The 21640-nt window shown below is 36.9% G+C and overlaps 1 protein-coding gene and 1 long non-coding RNA gene across 2 annotated transcripts; one reads left to right on the plus strand and one right to left on the minus strand.

The window, feature by feature from the left end:
• The first annotated feature begins 11118 nt into the window (after window positions 1–11118).
• Window positions 11119–14488, plus strand: LOC107665543 (uncharacterized). Its single transcript, XR_001631562.1, has 3 exons — window positions 11119–11170; window positions 14003–14152; window positions 14433–14488. It is a non-coding gene; the product is annotated as an uncharacterized LOC107665543 (long non-coding RNA).
• Window positions 14489–16080: 1592 nt separating this feature from the next.
• LOC107665540 (uncharacterized) lies at window positions 16081–21392 on the minus strand. The gene is made up of 2 exons (XM_016456455.1): window positions 20005–21392; window positions 16081–16186 (listed from the first exon to the last, which is right to left on the minus strand). The coding sequence occupies exons 1-2, from the start codon at window positions 20751–20753 to the stop codon at window positions 16081–16083; spliced, it is 855 nt and encodes a 284-aa protein (XP_016311941.1). The 5' UTR covers window positions 20754–21392.
• Between the last annotated feature and the right edge of the window lie 248 nt (window positions 21393–21640).

The raw sequence follows: 21640 nt of genomic DNA on the forward strand, positions 1-21640 counted from the left end.
CCATGGTAGCAACCAAAATAAAGCAAGTAAATATGTTAAGATGGTAAGAGAGATGGTTGCTAGGGCACTCTGGGTGGTTGCTATGCTGTGGTGTTCTGGATGGTTGCTAGGGTGTGCTGGATGATTGATAGGGTGTTCTGGGAAGTTGCTAGGTTGTTCTAGATGGTTCCAGGTGGTTGTTAGGCCCTCTGGATGGTTGTTATGGTGTAATGGATGGTTGCTAGGATCTTCTGGGAGGTTGCTAGGTTGTTCTAAATGGTTCCTAGATTGTTCCAGGTGGTTGTTTGGACCCCCTGGGTAGTTGCTGGTATAGTATTGTTGCTAGGATGTGCTGGATGGTTGCTAGGTTGTTCTAAATGTTTCCTAGATTGTTCCAGGTGGTTGTTAGGGCACCCTGGGTGGTTGCTATAGTGTTCTGTAGGGTTGCTAGCGTGTTCTAAATGGTTCTTAGATTGTATTAGAAACTGGGGTGGTTCCGAACTGTTTTAAGCATGTGATTGTTCAGCCTTTGCTTAAGAAACAAGGTTTGGATGAAAGTTGCTTTAATAATTATTGGCTTGTCTCTAAGCTATCATTTTGTCAAAGCTTTTAGAAAAAGTTGTGACAATTGATCCCATTTTTTAAAATGCAGCTAACTTATTAAAACCTTTTCAATCTGGTTTCACTGCTTATCATAAAACAGATTCTGCCTTGCTTAAAGTGTTCAATGACATTTTGCTTGCAGTTGATGCTGGTAAAAATTCTGTATTGATACTACTTGATCTTACAGCGTTTACAGAATTTGATCTGTATCAGGGGTACTGCCTTACGATGGTTCAGCTCATATCTTAAAGACAGGTTCTCTTCATTATCTGCCCCTATTATTAGTGGAGTACCTCAGGGCTCTATTCTGGGCCCGCTTCTTTGTAACTTATATGCGCTCTCTGGGGGATATTATTAGGAAGCATATTGTTTCATTTAATTTATATGCGGACGATACTCAGTTGTACCTGCCATTGAAAGCTGCCGATTCCATTCAACCATTGTTGGAATGTATCTGGGGTATTAAGAAATGGTTATCAAATAACTTTCTCCAACTTAATGAGGACAAATCAGAAATAATTGTTTTTGGTCCCCCAAAATTGAATAGTGGTCTCATTATAAGGAGCTGGCAATCATTTCCCCTCAATTCCCTCCCAGGTTAGAAACTTTGGTGTTATCCTGGACTCAGAATTATGTTTATCCAAACAAATCAATTCTGTTGTTAAGAACAGTTTTTGTCAGCTGCAGTTTATTTTAAAATTAAAAAATTAAAATGGAAAGAATTCAGAAATTTGTGGTGTTCATATTTAGGGTGTCTTAGGGTAGCACGTAGCTTAAAAACGCCATGTTTTTATCTCATTTTTTATTTTTATTTTTTTCCCTTCCCAGATAGATTTGGATGCAACAGTGCACCAATGTCTGTGAGTTTTCACAACATTATATTCTTTGTCCCAAATATTCAAATTAGTGATTACTGTTGTTTTTCAGTGACCAGTTCTTAAACTTTTACCTTTTTTGCCCTAATCTTATTTATTTGGTTACGTTCTTGGTCATAAGACTTTGCTTTTGTGAGCCATCACATTTGGAGTGTTGCTGAAAAGTTGCCACCTCGACAACAAGAAGTAGAAGTCATGAGAGGAAAAGAGGCCTGAACGCTCAGTGGAAAGTCTTCAGTCACTTCCTGTACTCTCAAAGGTGTGTTTATCTGTCTAACCATCCAGTCAGCCAGTCTAAGACCACCAGAGCTGCAACTTTACATCACATTAATAAATTGTGTTTTAACATATATTCAAATAGAAAAGTTATTTTTTTAAATCGTAATAATATTTTACAATTTTAGTGCTTTTATTGTATTTTTGATCAACTGTTGGTCAACTGTTCAGACATTGACCCTTTGCTGGCTAGTTTCCTTTTTAACACATTCATCTTTGTTCGTAATTGTATTGATGTATTGTTTTAAGCTGTAACTGTTGGCCAGATCTCTCTCTTAAAAACACGTTTCGATCTCCAGAGACTAAAGAGACTAAATAAAAGTTTAATATTACGTTGTCCTGTGGACAAGTGTGATGTATCACGCCCGACTCCTCTGCATATGCATAATTATTGTAATCTGTTCCAGAGACCACTGCAACGCTCACAGGAAGCTAATCAGATGAAAAAGGAAAGATCATCCAAATATGATTGATTATGGAACTAGTAGAGCAGATCTCCAGTGACAGGGAGGGGAATTTAATTTGCCTTGCGGAAGTGTTTCATCAGTGCTAGAACGGGAGGCATTTGTCCTGTTGGGCAGTGACAGTAGGTTTCCTTCTGATGTCTGCTGGGAGCTACAGACACAAGGTTTTTCCCTTGAGGAAGATGGATGATTGGGTGTAAAGTATCCTTGTGGTAGAGTGAAATATGCTCGGTGGTCATTACAAACAGAAGTGCAGACGTTAGGTCATGCAGTCTGAGCTGTAGTGACGGACTGCTTGGGGAGAGGACTTTTGCCAGATATAATGTTCTGAGATGATGTGGACACAGGCCTGATCTGGACGACTGCTAAAAAACATACCAGCATTCCTCAAATGTAAGCGCAATATCATAAAAACATGCCTAGGCAATAAAACCTGCAGACATTTTTAAAAGAATAGTTCACCAAAAATTATTTTCCACCCTCATGTCAGTTGAAACCTCAGCCAGTCTAAGACCACCAGAGCTGCAACAACTGCATCAACACTTCAAACGCCAAGCCTGCCACTCTCTCTCCGTCTCTCTCCATCTGTTTCACTCCAAGTTGCTGGCAGTTGGTTTTTGTCTCCTCTTTGAGACAGGGTTTTAAACAAAGGGCTCAGGTTAAACAGTATCACAGATGTCTGCTGATGCTATAGGTGAACGCACACATGCTTTCATTTACTTTGCTGCTCTTGCTTTACAAGACTGCTTCAGTATGGATATGTGAGTAAGAGAAAGCCGGAGGTGTGTTTCCTATGAATATTTCAAACAAGAAGGATTTGTGAGGACTTTAGCAATGAGATGTGTGCGTGATTGTTCGGTCATAATGAACGTGTTTTATACAGAAATAAGAGAAATACTTGACTAATCGCCAACTATACATTAAGTTGCGTAACATGAGTTGATTTTGTACTGTATAGTCATTTTAGATGGTAGATTGTAGAGGATGGAGCAAATTACTGTGATCTTGCATATCATTTACTGAGACTGTCCATTCTGGTTTCTGAATCAGCTCAGACCAAATGTGTTTGTGTCTGGATGCAATATGCCCTGTTGTAATGATCTTCTCCATAATTTGATGAATAACAGCTGCCATGATCGATAAAAATGTACAAAAACAAACTTCTGTTCACTGCCTATTTTCCATAGCCAGTGATAGCATACTGTATTAATATTATCGATAGCTCCAGGAAAGTATTGTTGATTAATATGTCTAATTTTTGCACAGAAAACAATGACAGTTGACTTATTTGCAAAGATGTTAGTGATTTTGCATTAGGCTATTTTCATATCACACACATATCCATACATTTTTGGAATTTAAACCATAAAAACTGAAATTGAGTTTTATTTTAAAACCCCATATTGAATAATGATGCTGAAAACCGTCTCAGGTTACTTATGTAATAACCATGGTTCCCTGAGTAGGGAACGAGACACTGCATCCTCTAGGGGTCGCTATGGGGAACTATTTATTTACAAATTATTTTTTATACTTTTTTATTTTGATTATTAATAAATAAATAAATAATTTGGTTTATTAAATTCATTTATTTATTTGATAATTTACCAGGCAGTTTAAAACTCTACTGCATCATCTTAAAATTGATCTTTTCATTTTTTTTATTTTTTATATAATGGTTATGGTGGTCCTTTATGGTGGTGGTCCTTTGAGAATGTGATCTAGTTTAGGTTCATACAGCTGTGACGAACCAGGATGACAGCAGCCTCTGTACTGCTCTGGGCAGCTGATGCTGATTTTAATGCTGTAGTGACGGACTGCTTGGGGAGAGGACTTTTGCCAGATATAATGTTCTGAGATGATGTGGACACAGGCCTGATCTGGACGACTGCTAAAAAACATACCAGCATTCCTCAAATGTAAGCGCAATATCATAAAAACATGCCTAGGCAATAAAACCTGCAGACATTTTTAAAAGAATAGTTCACCAAAAATTATTTTCCACCCTCATGTCAGTTGAAACCCATATTTTCTTTCTTATGTGGAACAATCGGTCAAGACACACAAACAAACACACAAATTGGGCAAACTCTACCATGAACTATTTTTATTGTTTTATTTTTTAATGAAATCTGGGAAATAAACTTGAATGTTTGTCCATTTCTATATTCATTATCAAGATTTACACAGTCAGTTTATTTATGTATGTATGTATTTATTTATTTACTAATCATTTTAGTAATACATTTGAAATTATAATAATTATTTTTTAAAAATAAAATAATTATTTATTTGTAAATAATACAATAATTATTTATTTGTAAATAAATACATTTGTTTCTTAAATAAATGGATTTATTTGTTTATTTATTTTATTATATTTTTATTTTGATTATTAATAAATAAATAAATAATTTGGTTTATTAAATTCATTTATTTATTTGATAATTTACCAGGCAGTTTAAAACTCTACTGCATCATCTTAAAATTGATCTTTTCATTTTTTTTATTTTTTATATAATGGTTATGGTGGTCCTTTATGGTGGTGGTCCTTTGAGAATGTGATCTAGTTTAGGTTCATACAGCTGTGACGAACCAGGATGACAGCAGCCTCTGTACTGCTCTGGGCAGCTGATGCTGATTTTAATGCAGCACGGAAGAAATATTGACTAATTAGACTGTTGACCTGTCAGATGTTGCCTGAAGGGTAAGTGGTGGATGCCCTTGGGTAACCCACGGCAACGAGGGGTCATTCTACAAAGAGGCTCTCTTAACGGTTTACTATATTAATGTCCGTCTGGGTCATTGGGGGTCATGTCCTGCCCTTATGGCTTTCATGAAGTTCTGTTTAGTTAGTTTTTGAAATAAATATACAGTGAGATCTGAAACTCTTGAGACCACACTGAAAACTGAAAAGCGAAAATCAAAAATCTCAAGTAAATTAAGTTTCAGGACTTCCAAAAATGCAGAATGAAATAATAGATTCTAAGATGAAAAATAAACATTTCTAGTTTGCGAAAAACAAATAAGCAAATTTACATTTATGTGAACAATGTTCAATTTTTAAATATTTTTTATTTAATATTTTCACTGAAATATGCTGATAATATTTATTGAAACATTATTATATTGTAAAATATTTTCACAAGTGTTATCAGACTGTACTGTATGTTAATCACATGCACTTAAAAGTAAAGGTTCTTCAGTGCTACTTTGTGGCACAAAAAGAGGTCAACTGTAATTGTTAGCCATTTCTACCTGATTTAACCCTTAATATATTTAGGTTTATTTAATGAACTTAAATATTTCTGAATTAAAGTATATAAAATAAGTTATTTAAAAGTTACTACATAATGCAGATTTCAGGTTATTTACATTTTTCAGCAAAATTCAACAAACACTCAAGAAAGAAAATAAAAATGTTTAGAAAAAAAAAACTAGTTTCATGTGGAAACATTTAAATTCATTTTATAGAGAATTTGAACATGAAAAGTTCTTTGTGGAATTTAAAACATTCTTAAAACTGCTGTAAGAAGTACTAATTGGAACCTTTATTATGTGCAGAATACACATTTCATAAATTAAAGTGTTTACAATCTTCTCATCACTTTTAGATATGGAAATATGCAAAGTGCGTTCTCATAGTAAATGCACGCATTAAGCATTATAATTAAAGCTAAGAGTAATAATGGCAGTATAATTGCTGTTTTCTAAGGAAGCGCCTCGGGATGCACTGGACTGTGTGTGTGTGTGTGTGTCTTCTCTGAGCTCTCTCCCCTGGGTTCACTCTTCACAGGTGCACTGAGCTTAACCCACTTTGACCCTCTTAATGAAGCACTCTGGGGCTTCCTGTGACCCCTCACCTCTGTCTTTAACCTCTTTCTCTCTCTGCACACACACAATGGACATTAGCATGAAGAGCCTTGAGGATACAATAGCGTAAAAACAGCAGGACAGGAAGTGTGTGTGATGTGGCCAATGAGATGTTTCAAAAGAGGGCGGAAATGGATAGAAATACTATTGATTTAGTTATTTTCACTTGGATTACAGTAGAATACATTTTCATGGGATAATAATTCTGTCATTATACTGCATCTCTCATTTTATCTTTCCGTCTGCACATCATTGATTTCATTATTTCGTTCTATGTATTTCTATCTATCTATCTATCTATCTATCTATCTATCTATCTGTCTGTCTATCTGTCTATCTGTCTATGTCTATCTGTCTGTCTGTCTGTCTGTCATGTATGGCATGTGGAATTTCAACAGTTTTTAATAAAAAATACTGAAATTATGACTGGTGCCACAGAGAGAGGCATTTAATGTGGGTTAGTTAGGAGTACTGGTCTGATTAGGTTGTGGAGATTTACTGTGGGACTGCTGGTGTTGTTACTGGTGTCAGTAAGTCATATGACCATGTGGCCCTTTCTTCCTAGGTTGCCCTGGGTGCGCAGCGTTAATAACGTTCCCCATTTCTAATGAGGCCAGACTGTTTTAGATCTTTCATATACCTTCCTTCAATGTGTGACACACACACACACACACACACACACACACACACACACACACACACACACACACACACACAATTAAACAATTTATAAGTTTTGCTGCCAGATATGGCATCAATAACAGAGGGTCAGAGAGGTGACAGTTCAGAGCAGAGGGTATAAACCTGGATATAAAAAATACAGGAAAAGTTCAAACAGAAAAAAACCCATTAATGATAAGTGGATATCAGGTTTCACACAGAATGTGTCATTAGGCAACTACTGGCCATTTTTAATAAAAACCAACCCAAATCACACTCACATGTTCGTTGGCAGATGTATATAAGCAATTATGGCATATTTGTTTGCACTTTGTTTTACGTATTCCTTGCAGAATATGCAAACTGTTAATCATTTGAATAAAATAAAAGGAATCTTGCAAATGGTATGTTATATTTTATTTAGCACAGTCCAGAATAAGCTATTTCACATAACAGATGTTTATATATTCTCCACAAAACAAAATAATAACTGAATATATAAAAATGACCCCGTTCAAAAGTTTACATACCCTTGAATCTTAATACTGTGGTTTGTTACCTGGATGATCCATGACTGTTAGTTGTTCATGAGTTTTTTGTTGGTCCTGAGCAGGTCAGCTGCCCGCTGTTCTTCAGAAAAATCCTCCAGGTCATGCTCATTCTTTGGCTTTCCAGCATCTTGTGCATATTTGACCCCTTTCCAGCAGTGACTATGATTTTGAGATCCATCATTTCAAACTGAGGACAACTGAGCGACTCAGACACAACTATTACAAAAGGTGAAAACATTTACTGATTTATCCATCTATCCATCCTCCATTAGCACCTGTACTTACATTTTTATGCTTTAATAACCAATGATGAAATAAATTGCTGAACTATTACTAAGATATAAGATACACAGTTAACCAAAGGTGTTTTTTTTTTAATTATATTATGACGTTACACTTACTTTTGCAAACAGCAAAAAGAAAAAATGGTGCTTTTTTATACTTCTCAGTGACTCCCAACAGCATATACAATGAACTTAGCAAGAGAGATGTGAAATGTGAAAGCTGTATATGTGGTGATTAAAGCCCTGTATGAGAAATGGAAACTTTAATGGTTGCAATATCTTTCTGTAATGAGGCAGATAACAAGGTTGTGTTTGTGCCAGAGTACTGAAATACCTGCACTGCGACTTTAACAAGACTAAATGTGGCACCGATTTAAACCACAGTGCTAGAAACCCTTTCATTGTATTTGCCTGGAAATGCCATTATTGAGGCACTTTTTTTTATTTTTCACAGATGCAGCTGTAAATGTGCTGCCCGCATCACAATGCATGTATTATTTCCTAATTGATGTTGAAAAGTGTTTTATGTATGGCAGCAGTCAGTAGGCCTGACATACACCACACCTTCTGTGCCTGTAATCAGCCAGTCCTCCAAACGTATGGCACTGAGAGTCTTAACACACACCTTTACTAAACCAGCCTTTCAGTAATGACCTCCTTGGAGACACACCAGCACACAAACACACACACATCCACTCTGCTTCCACGCTGCTAATGACTTTGAATTGTTCATAATTATTTTTCCATTAAAGTTTGCTTTTCAAATGGCTGCATCCTTTGGATGGTTTCTGGAGCAAAGCAGTCATATGATTAATGGAATTATTTGTATGGTGCTGCTTGGATTAGACCAATTCATAAAATTCTAAGTTTATAGAAGGATGTTAAAAAAATATCTATAAATGCTGTCTGGAAATAGTACTGTTGTTTTATATCTTTTCAGGACAGCAGCTAAATGCTACTATATCCAATTGTGATGTTTCATACATTTACATTTTAACATTTATTTGACATAACAGGCCTTAAAATAACTAAGTGCATACTTTCCCATTTTTAATTTCTTGATAATTACCCAGTCAACACGTGAGATCATGCGATGATCACAGTGACATCACACGATCCTCATATTGTGATCCTCACGGTGTGAGTAGTATATGAAATCATTGTGAGTTCACACGATCCTCATACTGTGATCCTCACGGTGTGAGTAGTATTCAGCTAAATGAGGACCTGAAGGTCTAAAGCTCAGCATAAGTCACTTGGCTGACTGTCAGTCACTATAAAATTTGGCTGTACTGGGGTTGTAAAAATATAAAATGGGACACAAAAAAAACTGATCACACCCAAATGTGTCAGAGCCATTTGCGTTCAGTTGGTGTTTACATCTCTAAAACAATTCCCCCCTGACCTGTTGAGTTTACTTAACCAGGGAAAGACAGTTTATCGCTGAACAGTTCTCCCCACTCCACTGAGCACAATTACAAACTACCGTCATTAGAGCCTCTCACAGGATACAGCTACAAGTCCAACTGATTCATGTGAGGAATGTGGAACACACACACACACACACACACACACACACACACACGCATTCAGCATGCACAAACCCACACAATCATTTGTATTTATGTCAAGCATACACTATAAAAAATAGCTGATAAATAAATGTATTAATATGTAAATAAATAAACTGTTTAAATTAAATAAAACTTGATTTAAATACACAATAAATAAATAAATATTTTATTAAAACAAATAAAAAGAAAATTAAAATAAAAAGAACAAAACAACTAAATTACATTTGAAATTTATTTTAAATAAATAAATAAATAATACATCTTACAGTACCATTCCCTGTATACAATAATGTTTGAAGTTGTAAATAAACAGATTATTGGAGGGCATTTTACAAGAAAATACTATTTCAGTTTTTCTACTGCAAAATTTCATGCTTAAGTGTGTTACTTGCCATTTCTTTATAATTGTTACATTTACTAGCAATTTCTGAGTGAAAATTGTTTCTACACCATTTTTTCCAGTGTATGCATAGTCAACAGTCATATGAAACTGGTTCTGTTCACAGATGTGTTACTTAGAAATCTCATCTGTGTTTTAGTAATGTTCTTGCTTCATACATAAATAAACGTTAATAATATAATAAATAAACCTGAGATTTACCTGTGGGATCAATGACATTTTGATATTATTTTAAGAAAGAAAACACAGCAAGTGAGTTATCACACTCAACTTACAGATCTGGTTACAGGTACTCGAATGTATTTTACTGGCAGGCAGCTATGGACGGCCTGTGCAGTTTCCCTCTAGAGTGCAGATGTCCGATAAGGCAAGAGAAGCATAAAGCTGTTAGACTGGACCACAGGCATTGCGTATAACCCTGAATATACTACAGTATGCTTCATACTTGCTCTCTTTCCCATAGATGCCAATCTCTGCGGACGGAAGAATACAGTAAGATACATATTCTAAGGAAAGAAAGAGAGAGAGATTGGTTGGTGGGCTGGGTCACAATGTTCTTATCTTGTTAAATTACTAGTAGAGTTGACTATGTAATGAAGTCTTAATTCTGAAATCCCTCCACAGTAAAATTCTGGCAAATGACAGCTTGCCTTAGGCAAAAACTGTGTTTGCAATGAAAAATGAATGTGTACTTGCCAATACAGAACATTTTGGCCTTCGTTTTTAAATGTAGGGTGTAACTCTCATCCTGTAGATCATGGAGGATTATTAGGAGGCATCTTTTTGATTGGAAGAGTGTTGTTTTCAGATGAGACAACTGAATGGAAAGTATTGAGGTAATACATACAAAGCATGTATTGTATCTGTATGAGTATCTTTCAGGATTCACACTCACTTTGTGAGCTCTGACCATTCTTCCTTACGTTACTAACACTTCTCTTCCTCCACTTCCTTGCCCTGCAGCCATCGTTTAATGCTGAAACTTGACTCAACTTGACTTGGTATATGGTACACTGCAAAAAAAGTTATTTTCTTATCTGTGTCTCTGCCTTGTTTTCCAGTTTTGGGCATCAGATCTGTCCATCATAGCAACGCCCAGGCCACAGAAGGGCCAGCAGTCAGTAAGTACCAGTGGGAGGAGGACAAAGCCCACTGCGGTGTCTGTCAGTCACTAGTTTGACAGGAAGTGCCGATCCCATGCTTCTCACCCTCGTTTCCTCTCTGTCACAAGCTGTGGGACTTTGACCTACTGCCACTGCAGCCCTACTGCCTCTGCACAGCTGCCAGTTCAACAGAAGTAAAGACTGGAGGACTGAAAAGGAGGATATTGTGCAGTACATTTTCATGATTCATCTGTCTTTATTTTCAGGATAAAATATTAAAATAATGAAATAAAAAAGATGGACATATTTAATAGATATGCATTTTAAATAATTTTAATTACTTTATTCTTTAATCCAAAACAAAAGTTTTGAAACAAACGTTTTCATATTTTAATTTATAGTTTTTCCCCCTGTGTCTTATATATCACTGTCATTTTATTATTTTATTAAGTTTATGTTTTTCTTCTAGTGACATCATCCTTCAGGAAGTGACATAATTTTGGAGGGAAACCAACAGCACTAACATTAGTAAGTATTAGCAATGGAATTAATGGATTCTGTGATGTAGTGGTATCAATTTGTTTGTCTTGCTCTAAAACATTTCTTCATGTTTGATTAATTTACATTTGATATGATAGAATCAAAAGATAGTTCAACATGACACTCTCATTTAAGCTAATAATCATCACTTAGAAATGGCTAGCATTACCTTTTTATTTTCATCCTGTTAGGCTTGCATTATGCTGTTTGTCTTGATAATGAATAAAATTATCAAAATATAATACACGCTAATTGTCTGACATTGACCTGAACATATTTCTGAAGGCCTTATAGAAATGCCTCCCTAAATTACAGCACAAACAGTATTCTTTATGTAAAAGTAAGAGAGTTCAAAAGGTACTGCATAATGCAGGAATGTCCCAGGAGCTGTCTCATCATTCTGATTTGAAGAGGCTGGGGATATTCAAACTAATTAAATGGAGATGCAGACGTAATATGATTGGCATTATGAGAGATACACACACACATTAAACTAGTAAGAAGGCAGAAAGGTTAAGTGTGTTATTTTCAGTGGAATACCATTGCAAGCAAATCATCTCAGGTTTTGTGCAAATGAAAATGGATACCCTCAGCTGACAGGGTAATTGAATCATAGCAAATGGCTTTGATATGATTCACGAGGAAAAGTGTCCACTGGGTTCCATGCCAAAGTGGAAAAGCCCAAGGCATGGGTGGAATCAGAGCTTGAGAGAGGGGAAAGGATGGGAAGGAAAGGTGAACACCCTGACGAGTGTGGATTGTGACTGTGGGAACATTGTGGCAAGAATTGTCCATCTTTGTGGTTTATTCAAAGGGCTGGAGGGTTTAGTTTAAGGTGTGGGCATGATAGGTTGAAATATGTGTTTTAACAGGTTAAGTGTGTAATTTCTTTTATGGTAAAATACACCTATTTCATTTAAAGAAATAATTCCCCCCAAAATTAAAATTTGCTGAAAATCTACTCGTCTCTAAAATCTCTACTAAACATATTGATGACTTTCTTTCTTCATCAGAACAGATTTGGAGAAATTTAGCATGACATCACTCTGATAAAAACATCACAATAATCCACAAGTAATCCAAAAGACTCCAGTACATCAATTAATGTCTTGTGAAGCAAAAAGCTGCATGTTTGTAAGAAACAAATCCATCATTAAGACATTTTAACTTGCTTCTGGCCATAAAACGAGTCCATAATCCATCCTCCAGTGGAAAAAGTCCATCCCTTTTGTCATCTCGCTTCAAATCTCACCGACATATTTGTTTAGATCTGTTTTGGACCGTTTTTACTTATAAACAGTGCTTGATCTGTGCATATTTCTCTCCTGATTCAGACAAGATTACTTTTTTTTCACTGGAGAAAGCAATATTATGTGTAGAGGACTTGTGTTTTAGCCAGAAGCATAGTTTAAAGTTAAAAATTTCTTACTGGATTTGTTTCTTACAAATGTGCATACTGTAACATTCCCTCATAATGTAAACAAGTGTAAAGCATCCTAGCGAGTCCAAAACAGCAACATCGGCTCAACCAATGGAATTAGTTTGGTGTGGGACTACATTTTTGGATATTTTCTGGTGTGTTTGGGAAACCTGTCATTATACACGTCACTTTTAAGTACTGTTCTGGGTTCATATTTATAAGAGATTTATAAGAACAACATGTGTTTGTATGTGTGTTCCTGCAAAATTCTTGGCATTTTTTGGTTTAGTTTTGTTATCCAGACAGCTTTCGTTAACACCCAATGTCTCAGGGCAGACATTCATTTGGGGTGTTCGTCTGGGTGAGACATTGAACACAGCCTTAAAGCAGAATTCAATACAAATAAATGACTTTATTCTGAACCAGTGGGTAGTTCCTGTCAGTTTATATTAGGATCTTTCTAAACACCCCAAGCACATATTTAAAGTATCAAAGCCAACATTTTACTTTCAGTATCTGGTTAATCCTTTCCATGTGAAACATGGAATAGTTTGCCCATATATGATGCATTGCATGCAGCTCATCTCCCTTCTTGTTAACGTATTGTTATTAATGTGAAGGCATTTGTTTTGAGCTTTTGCACATGAGTCACATGAAAGCTGGTGTATGGTTGTTGTAGGTCATAGTGATGTAAAGCTAAACACATTTTTTAACACCTGCACCATTACTCAGAACACCTTGCAGCTTTTTCTGACATCTTTTAGTGGCTAAAACACACACACACACACACACACACACACACACACACAAATGTTCCCCCCATTGTCGAGCCACAAGCAAGAGTGTGTCCACCAGCTGGCTGACATTTCTCTTTAAACAAATTTTCTCTGAAACAATTTCCCAAACATCCCCTGCAGGTCAGAAGCATGTAATCTCCCTTCTGCTGTCCCCTTTTCTCCGTTCCATCCGCCTTAGTTCTCCTTTTTTCCTAAAAATTCATATCAGTTTTGCTCCACATGCAAAGAGACATCTCACACTGGGGTCTTTATAAAAATCTCTGAAGTATTTAAATTAATTCAGCTCAAGTTACATTTGATATTTTCAAAGCTGCAAATAGACAGAAAGGAAAATGTTATTGTTAACAGGTTGTTCTCACATAGCTCAGGAGACTCCGAGTTCGCAGTTATGTTTCATCAGCTTTGTCTTAGATTTAATATTCCTAAGGAGAAATAAAGATAGGAGCAAATGAGACAGTTGTTGGCATAGAGTAAGAATACAGAGCTATACTGCAAAGTCAATGTGGATCATTTGATTTTGGAAGAGTTTGATTATAGAGTACATACTGAAATGTTGAACTATTTGTCTAGGAGAAACAATTATAAAAAGATATTTTTTTTTAGGGAAGTAGACGAATGAATCCCACTTATGATCTCCCAAGAACAAACAAAATGATCTCTAGCCGAACGCACAATGTTTACGTTTGGATTCTAGAGGAATGGAAGCTCAGAGGAAACTGGTTTCCTGACAGATACCGACATGTCATTGCTGAGGTATGTAGATTATACTGTATGACACACTGTAAACAAATAAACAGAGTTGGTGTGTGGAATTCAGATTTATATTTTAGCCAAACCTCATCTTAAGTTGCTGTCAAAACACATAGGCTTTACATTACTTTCGTGCGTCGTCATCTTTTCAAAGATAAACACTCACATATAGATGTATTTCAGTTGTTTTTCTATTCTAGCATGATGTCAACCAGAGCAGACACACCTCTGAATGTCACTGTACTGTACTATATGGTGTGTTTATGTGTTTCATATGTTTCAGATCTCTGCAAAAAACCTTGGCCGCACCAAAGAATCAAGCTGTCTGGTCAAGAAAAAAATTATAATAATAATCCTATGCACAGACGCTTGCCAATCGTGAAAAGTGAGGGGTAAATAAACACATTACAGAATGAGAGAAAACTTTGCTTGGCTGATTACATGTTTTTAGTGCAATTGTGGTTAAATGGATTTTTCCCGTTAAGTGTTTACCTATGGAAGAGTGAGACTATGTAGACTGCCACACTGTTTATTTACAGCGAATTTACTCAGGGCTGGTTGGAAAACAACCTGTACTCGGTTGCATACTGTACGTCGGAAAAAAACACAAACAGCAGATATCAGGGCATCTTTCTGCCTGCTTTGTCAAAACAGTGATTGTTTTTAGTGCAGTGCCACAGGCGAGGGGAAGACTGCTTGGGGATCTGAACTGGCAAAATTCAACAAAGAAACTTTAATGTTCTGATGAAGATGGGAAATTGTTCTGATGGTTGTTGCTGAGAATTAGTGCAGGGCGTAAATTTTGCTTCTGGATGGATGGAGTGCTTGTAATGTTCCGGTCCGGTCGTGAAGAATGCTGAAATCCCCCTTCAATCTCATGGGGAGTATGAAGAGGAATGTGTAAGAATGTATGCCCATGTATTTCTGAAGGACTCATACTTTACAGTACCTCTTTTTTCCCAGACACATCCTGCCCAAGATTTCTAAATTGCCAAAAATGTCTGGGTTCTACTAAACTCAGTTTGACATCAAAATGTCTTTGTTTACACTGTGAAATGACCCTCTCGCACACAAACATCATTCACATGTACTTTCAGGGGGAAAGTACTTTCAATTGGTCAGAGTCCAGAAATCTTAAAATATTAAGATTTAGATAGGCCTATTTAAAAAAAAAAAAAGGAAAAATGTGAAAAAATAATGACTTCTACAATGCTGATAAATTCACTCACATTCTTAAACTAATCTGCATTTCCATTTTAGTGTAAAGAATGTTTTCTTAAAATTTAATTTACATGTCCTGGTCAGAATTTCTAAATTGCCTAAAATGTTCATGTTTCTGCTTTTTTTCCTATTGATGATAATTGGAAAGTAAGGTGACGGTGATTTCACCAAGTACAATATGTTCCTGGATCAACATCCTTGTTGATCCTGGAACAACATTCCTATCAACCAATCAGAATTGAGGGATAACTTTTCAGGAAATATCTGTTTTAGGCTTACAATCAGGGTTAGGTGCTTCTACACCCTTGTTAATCAGCTATCATTTCACACTGTTTTTAGGAATAAATTATGGGTAGGGTTAGGTTTAGGGGTAGGGATTGGGTTAAGTCTATATTTTTGGACAGTTATGTTGATCCAGGATCAGCAAAAGATGTTGATGACATACTTTTTTTGTATTATTTAGGCATAGTTTCATTATTAGATCTTCGATTAATCATTTAGAATATCTGTGTGTGGCATGTTTCGCCACCCATTCCCAAACCCCCAGTGGACCTTCATGGTTGATAAACCCCCCACAATTTCTCAAGTGACTGGCGTGATTTCATTATTGATACTTATCCTAATCATTGATAAGCCTGGATTACATGGCCTGTTGCATTGTGGGAGTGCTCAGCCAGAGGCCTGACTGCACTAATGGCATGATTGGCTAATCAGTCTTTCTCTCTCTTTGCACTAATAAGTTGTTCTGTGTGGGGAACGGGAACTAAAAGGTCCCTTGGTGTAGCGTGTTGGCTCTGGGCCCTCAGTGCAGTAGATCTCTACTACAGATTACTGCAGAAATTACTCACAGATTTCTCTCAGCACTCTGGATTAGGATAGATGGAAGCTCAGTTGGCTTGCTGTTGGTAAATGAAGACTGTTTTATATCAGAATTTCAGAAATATTTACTGCGCCTCCTAGATTACATATTTAAAGGCTAAAGCCCAAGTCATATTCTATGCAAATGTGAACATAAATGTTTCTTACACTCTTAAAAATTTTCCAAAATGGGTTTCCACAGATTTTTTTTTCTTGGAGTAAAGAACATTGAAAGAATCTGAAGAACCTTTTTTTCACTATAAAGAGCCTTTTGTGCAATGGAAAGGTTTCATGGATGTTAAAAGTTCTTATAATGGCAATAAATAACCTTTTAAGAGTGTATACAAGCTCAGATGTACGCATGGCTGCCTTTGGAAATGTGTCAGGACAATTATGTTGCATATGGCATTGCAACCCAAAGAAAAATCACAAATGAGACCTATTTAAAGTCACAGTTGTTTCTCTTAGACATCAACTAGATTTAAATTAAGTTCAAATTGAGACTTCCAATTATCAGATTTTTCTCAGTGTATACAAGACATCTGAGAAAAGAAATTCTCAGATTTTTTTTCCATCTAGAATTTCCTTTGGATGCAAGATATCTAGTTTATTGGCCTTTTAAAGGTTATTAACTAAAACTAAAACCATAAAGAATATAACATTGAAATGAAATACAAAACACCTTTTTGAGTTTAACTCGAGGTATTAAAATAACTAAAACTTAAATTAATATTATGGTCATGTTTAAAAATAATTAAAAACTTAAAAACCAACAACAACATTTGTCTAAATTCTAACTAAAATTAGATTGAAAATAATAAAAACAAAGATTAAAAATATAAATCACCAAAATGACACTGTCTGCCTGAATTCTATGGTTTGTTACCGTAGCACTCGCACACTTGCAATGCATTGTCCACGCATTTGCATCTGGGTTTGTACATTTGCATGAAGTATGTTTCTAACTCTCACACACACACACATTTGAACAATTTATTTAAATCTTCTTAAACTGATGCAGTTAAATACATGTACACAATCATGAACCAGTGGGATACAGCAGATCTTCACAATATTAAGCATATCAATCAGTTGTTAAGGGTATAAATAACAACGTCTCCACCATATATGACGGCTGCCTGTGATAGCAGACAAAGCACAGTACTTTGCTAGTCGTTTAGCCCTCTTTTTGGGCATCCCAAGTTGTTGAAGCCCTCTTACAACCAGCCTTACACACACACACCCAGATATACACTTATAGACAACACACAAAAGTTATTTCCAGGGGAATATTCCACTTCTTACGTCTTTGGCAGCGTTGTGGGACAGCAAGCCACTTTTCTCAACACCCAGTTGTTTTTACACAGACTGTCCTGCATTTTATCCAAAGCACATCCCAAAAAGGTCTGTAAGCATTCAACACTGCCCTTGTTTTTTAGGTGTTTCCAGATTAATCACAATATTTCAGTTGCTTACAGTATATTTTGCCAAATAATACAACCGCATGTTACAATCTCCAACAAGAAGGCTTTATGATTTGATTAATATACCCAGAAGGGCAGTTGAGTTTAAGTGCAGTATGTCTTGATGAATTCATGGGAAGGGGAAAGTATAGCGGAGCTCAGTTTCAACCTCATGTATGTAATGCTACTCTAAATGTGGAAGTGAAAAATCACATCAGTTGAAGGATGTCATTTCTCAGTGTTCTCTCTCTCTCCCACTCTGGCAGTCTTGCCGGCCAAAGGCTCATACAATGACTGAATTGTACACTGCATTCTGTACAGTAACAGGCTTCTGAATTTATTGTATATGTCAGCATTCATAAAGAACTATGTTAGTCACTGCAAAAATGAATGACATTAACTATCATTAATGCCGTTTGTAGCCAGAGAGAAATTACTCATATTGAGACCTCAACCATGCTTCTCAACCTCGACCTCAACATCGCAGTAGAGACCACTTTTTCAGGGGCTTTGTATCCAGAATGATTTTTCCCATTAATTTTCTAAATCGGTGAAGAATTCTAAAACGTAAAATATGGTATAGGCTACTTATAGGGATAGTTTACCCAAAAGTGACAATTCTGTCATCATTTATTCACCCTCAATTTGTTCCAAACATGAGTTTCATTCATCTGTTCGGCACAAAAGATGATATTCTGAAGGATGTTGATAACTAAACAGTTAACGATAGCCATTAACAAAATCAAAAAATGAAGTATCATCATAGTGTATATGTAAGGAATAATTGACGGGCCATTGAATTGTTAGAAAATAATGCACACCCGAGGTGGTGATGTGGCCATGCACGACTGAAGCGGAGTGGCCGTTACACGGGGGGGTGTGCATTATTTTCTAATAATTCAGCGGACCAGAGTCAATTATTCCGCTTATACTACTGTTACCACACTGCAATACTTTATGTTGGGGTGCAGTTCATAAAGTATTGCAGAAAGGATACTACAAAAAGACATCAGTCAGATGATATATTTCAAGGCATTTGTCCAGTTTTTTAATTTAAAATGCTATTGTGAGTAGGATTAATTTCTTACGCATCGCATTCAATGACTCCGCTGCTAATTCCAAAACGTCATTTTAGACCTAGTATCGGAGGCTTGAGACGTTAAAAGCAGACTAATGCAGTTAACAACTAAGTTACAGAGAAAGAGATTTAAGAGTGTGAATTACTTTTCTTGTGTCTGTGCATCTCTCAACAGTGTAAGTGTAACCCTACTTTTCTGGTTCTTTCTTTCGACCCTTCCGGAAAGGACAACACGGAGACGTAGGCTGAGCTCACTCATCGCATTTACTGGAATATATGAAATGACACCAAACAGACATGAAATACAGCTCATCCGGTCTCATAACATTCTCCTCAACGGCTTTCATGCGACTGATTTACCAGTTCAACAAACAATAAATCAGTTTTTTCCATAATTAAGAGCTCAATTTCTTTTTCTGTTGTTTTCTGAACATAGAAAATATAACATCATAAGAACATTAGTACATCATACCTGGAATATATGAAATGACACCAAACAGACATGAAATACAGCTCATTCGGTCTCATAACTGTCAAAAATAAATATACGTGAAAATAAGCAACGAGAAAATACAGAGACAGAAACACAACGAATACCATGTGCTCCTAATGCACTCAACAGTGCGTTCGGAATAAAACATCAATTGTCCGTCAACTCTGTATCTCTTATGACTCAAATATGAAATAAAATACTTTTAAAATAACAATTTTGACCTTAAAGAGAAATAAAATCATCTCTGACAACATTTTATTTCTGTTCGACCGGAGAGATTTTACACCTACCATTCTCCTCAACGGCTTTCATGCGACTGAGGAGAAAATGGCCGATTCCACTGATAGGTTTCCTTAGTCACCTGTAGGTGTCCCCATATCCCTTTCTTTTAGATGCACTTAATACATTCTATTCAATTAATATCTTAGAATTATTTTGCAATATGAACAATCATTTTGGCACAATTCATTACAAGTTTCTTTTCCCCGTTACATTCTCCCCCACTGAATTTGCCAAAATGTGGTAAACACAAAAACCAAAACACAAACAAAACTTTTTTTTTTCTTTCCTTCTGAAAACACAAACTGGAATTGCCATTCTTAGCATAATGCTTTTGATCAGTAGCAACTGTTCATATAAAGAACTGACAGGAAAAAGTGCTGCGCATATCACTCCTCCTTGATCATGACTCAAATGAAGTAAGTGCCTTTTACATTTCATCTTAGCAATTCCTACACACAACTTATCTGACTCAGCTGCTGACTGCTGACTGCTCGATCGAAGTAGAAGCTCAGGCCTTGTTTCGCACACATCCTCCAACGCAATACAGGGATAAACGTCGGCCACTTTGGCGTTTCGCTTCAGCGTTACTGGCTTATCGCTAGGGTTGATCAACTTAAGTGGAATCCAGCCATCGCCCCAAAGCGGAGTGACAACACGACACACTAGAACATTCCTGGAGGCAGAACGGAGTCTAGATGGCTCCACCATAACTGTACTGCCCGGTTGGCTACAGGACTTAATAGGGAGTTTACCCCAGACAAGATGCTCTTGGCCAGGCGAAAGTGTAACTGCATGTTGAAGTTTAACTGTACCAACAACATCTGGAATAGTTCCGCCCCTCCATCGACATACACCAGCCATCATAGACAAGAACTCGTCACTCTCTGGATTATGTCCACTGGGCGTAGAGATCAGTTCCCAATATCTGTCAGAATCTTTTAATCTGTGAACAAGATGTTTGATGACGTTTGTCCCCAGAATGAGATCATCTCCTTGGCCTGGAACAACGAGACAAGGGACAATAACGTCACAGCCGTAAATGTCCAGCTTAAGCTCAAGCATGCACTTTGGAAATGTTCGTTTGCCGCCACATCCAATTAAGACGACGTCTGTATCTTCTTCATTAACAGTATCCAAAGCACCATGTTCCCTTAGTTTACTGACAACTGAATCATTTAACGTACAGGCCATAGAGCCGGTGTCCAACATTGCACTGACAGTGAATGAATCATTAATACGAACAGGTGTGTAAAAAAGTGTATCTGAGCATTCAACGCGTTGTGTATTTTGAAAGACGACTTTCTGGAAGTCAGGACATATGTTCTTAAAGGAGCTGAACAAAGCTTCCAAATCTGTATCCACTTTGAGGGATTTTTCAACATCACCCACACACCCCCTCTCAGAATGTGGGTGAGTCAGTTTCCCTGACTGTTGGGTGACATTATTGCAGAAGTCGAATTTGGGAATTTCGCTGTGCAGTCACGTTTGGAGTGACCAGCACCATGACATCTAAAACACAAATGATCAGATCTGCAGTGGTCGATTGTAGTGTGCGTTGTGTCGCCACAAATCTTACAGTTGCTTGGTCCAGCTGTGTTCCTTCTACGCACTCTCCCAGAAGACACATACTCAGGTTTACGCTCCTCCTTTGCCTTTAAAACTTCAATCAGCTGAGCCAGCATGTCAGCCATCCGATTCAGACTGGAGTGATCATTTGCATCCGGTTTAAGCTCACCAGGCCCGTTGGTCCCCTGCTTGAGACACATTAATGTAGACTCAGAAACAACGTTAGAATTTCCACAGCTCTGTATGGTCGTGTGTGCATTTTGGCTGACTGGGTAGGCGTGGGTGCTTGATCTTAGCTTAAGCTCACATTGGAAACTATCCAAAAGCTCCTGGACATCTTTTGCAGTCCAGCATTCTAACGGCCATACTTTAAAAGTGCGCGTTAGATCAGGGTCTGGGCAATTTCTCACAAACATCATTGCAACTTCAGAATTTAAATTGTCCATTCTTCTGCCCTGCCCTCTGAGACACTCGTCAGCTATATCTGCTGCTTTATTAAGGCGAAGCCAGTAGTCAACAGGATTTTCGCC

This window comes from Sinocyclocheilus anshuiensis, unplaced genomic scaffold, assembly GCF_001515605.1.
Source record: "Sinocyclocheilus anshuiensis isolate Anshui unplaced genomic scaffold, SAMN03320099.WGS_v1.1 scaffold679, whole genome shotgun sequence".
NCBI classification, from domain to species: Eukaryota; Metazoa; Chordata; class Actinopteri; order Cypriniformes; family Cyprinidae; genus Sinocyclocheilus; species Sinocyclocheilus anshuiensis.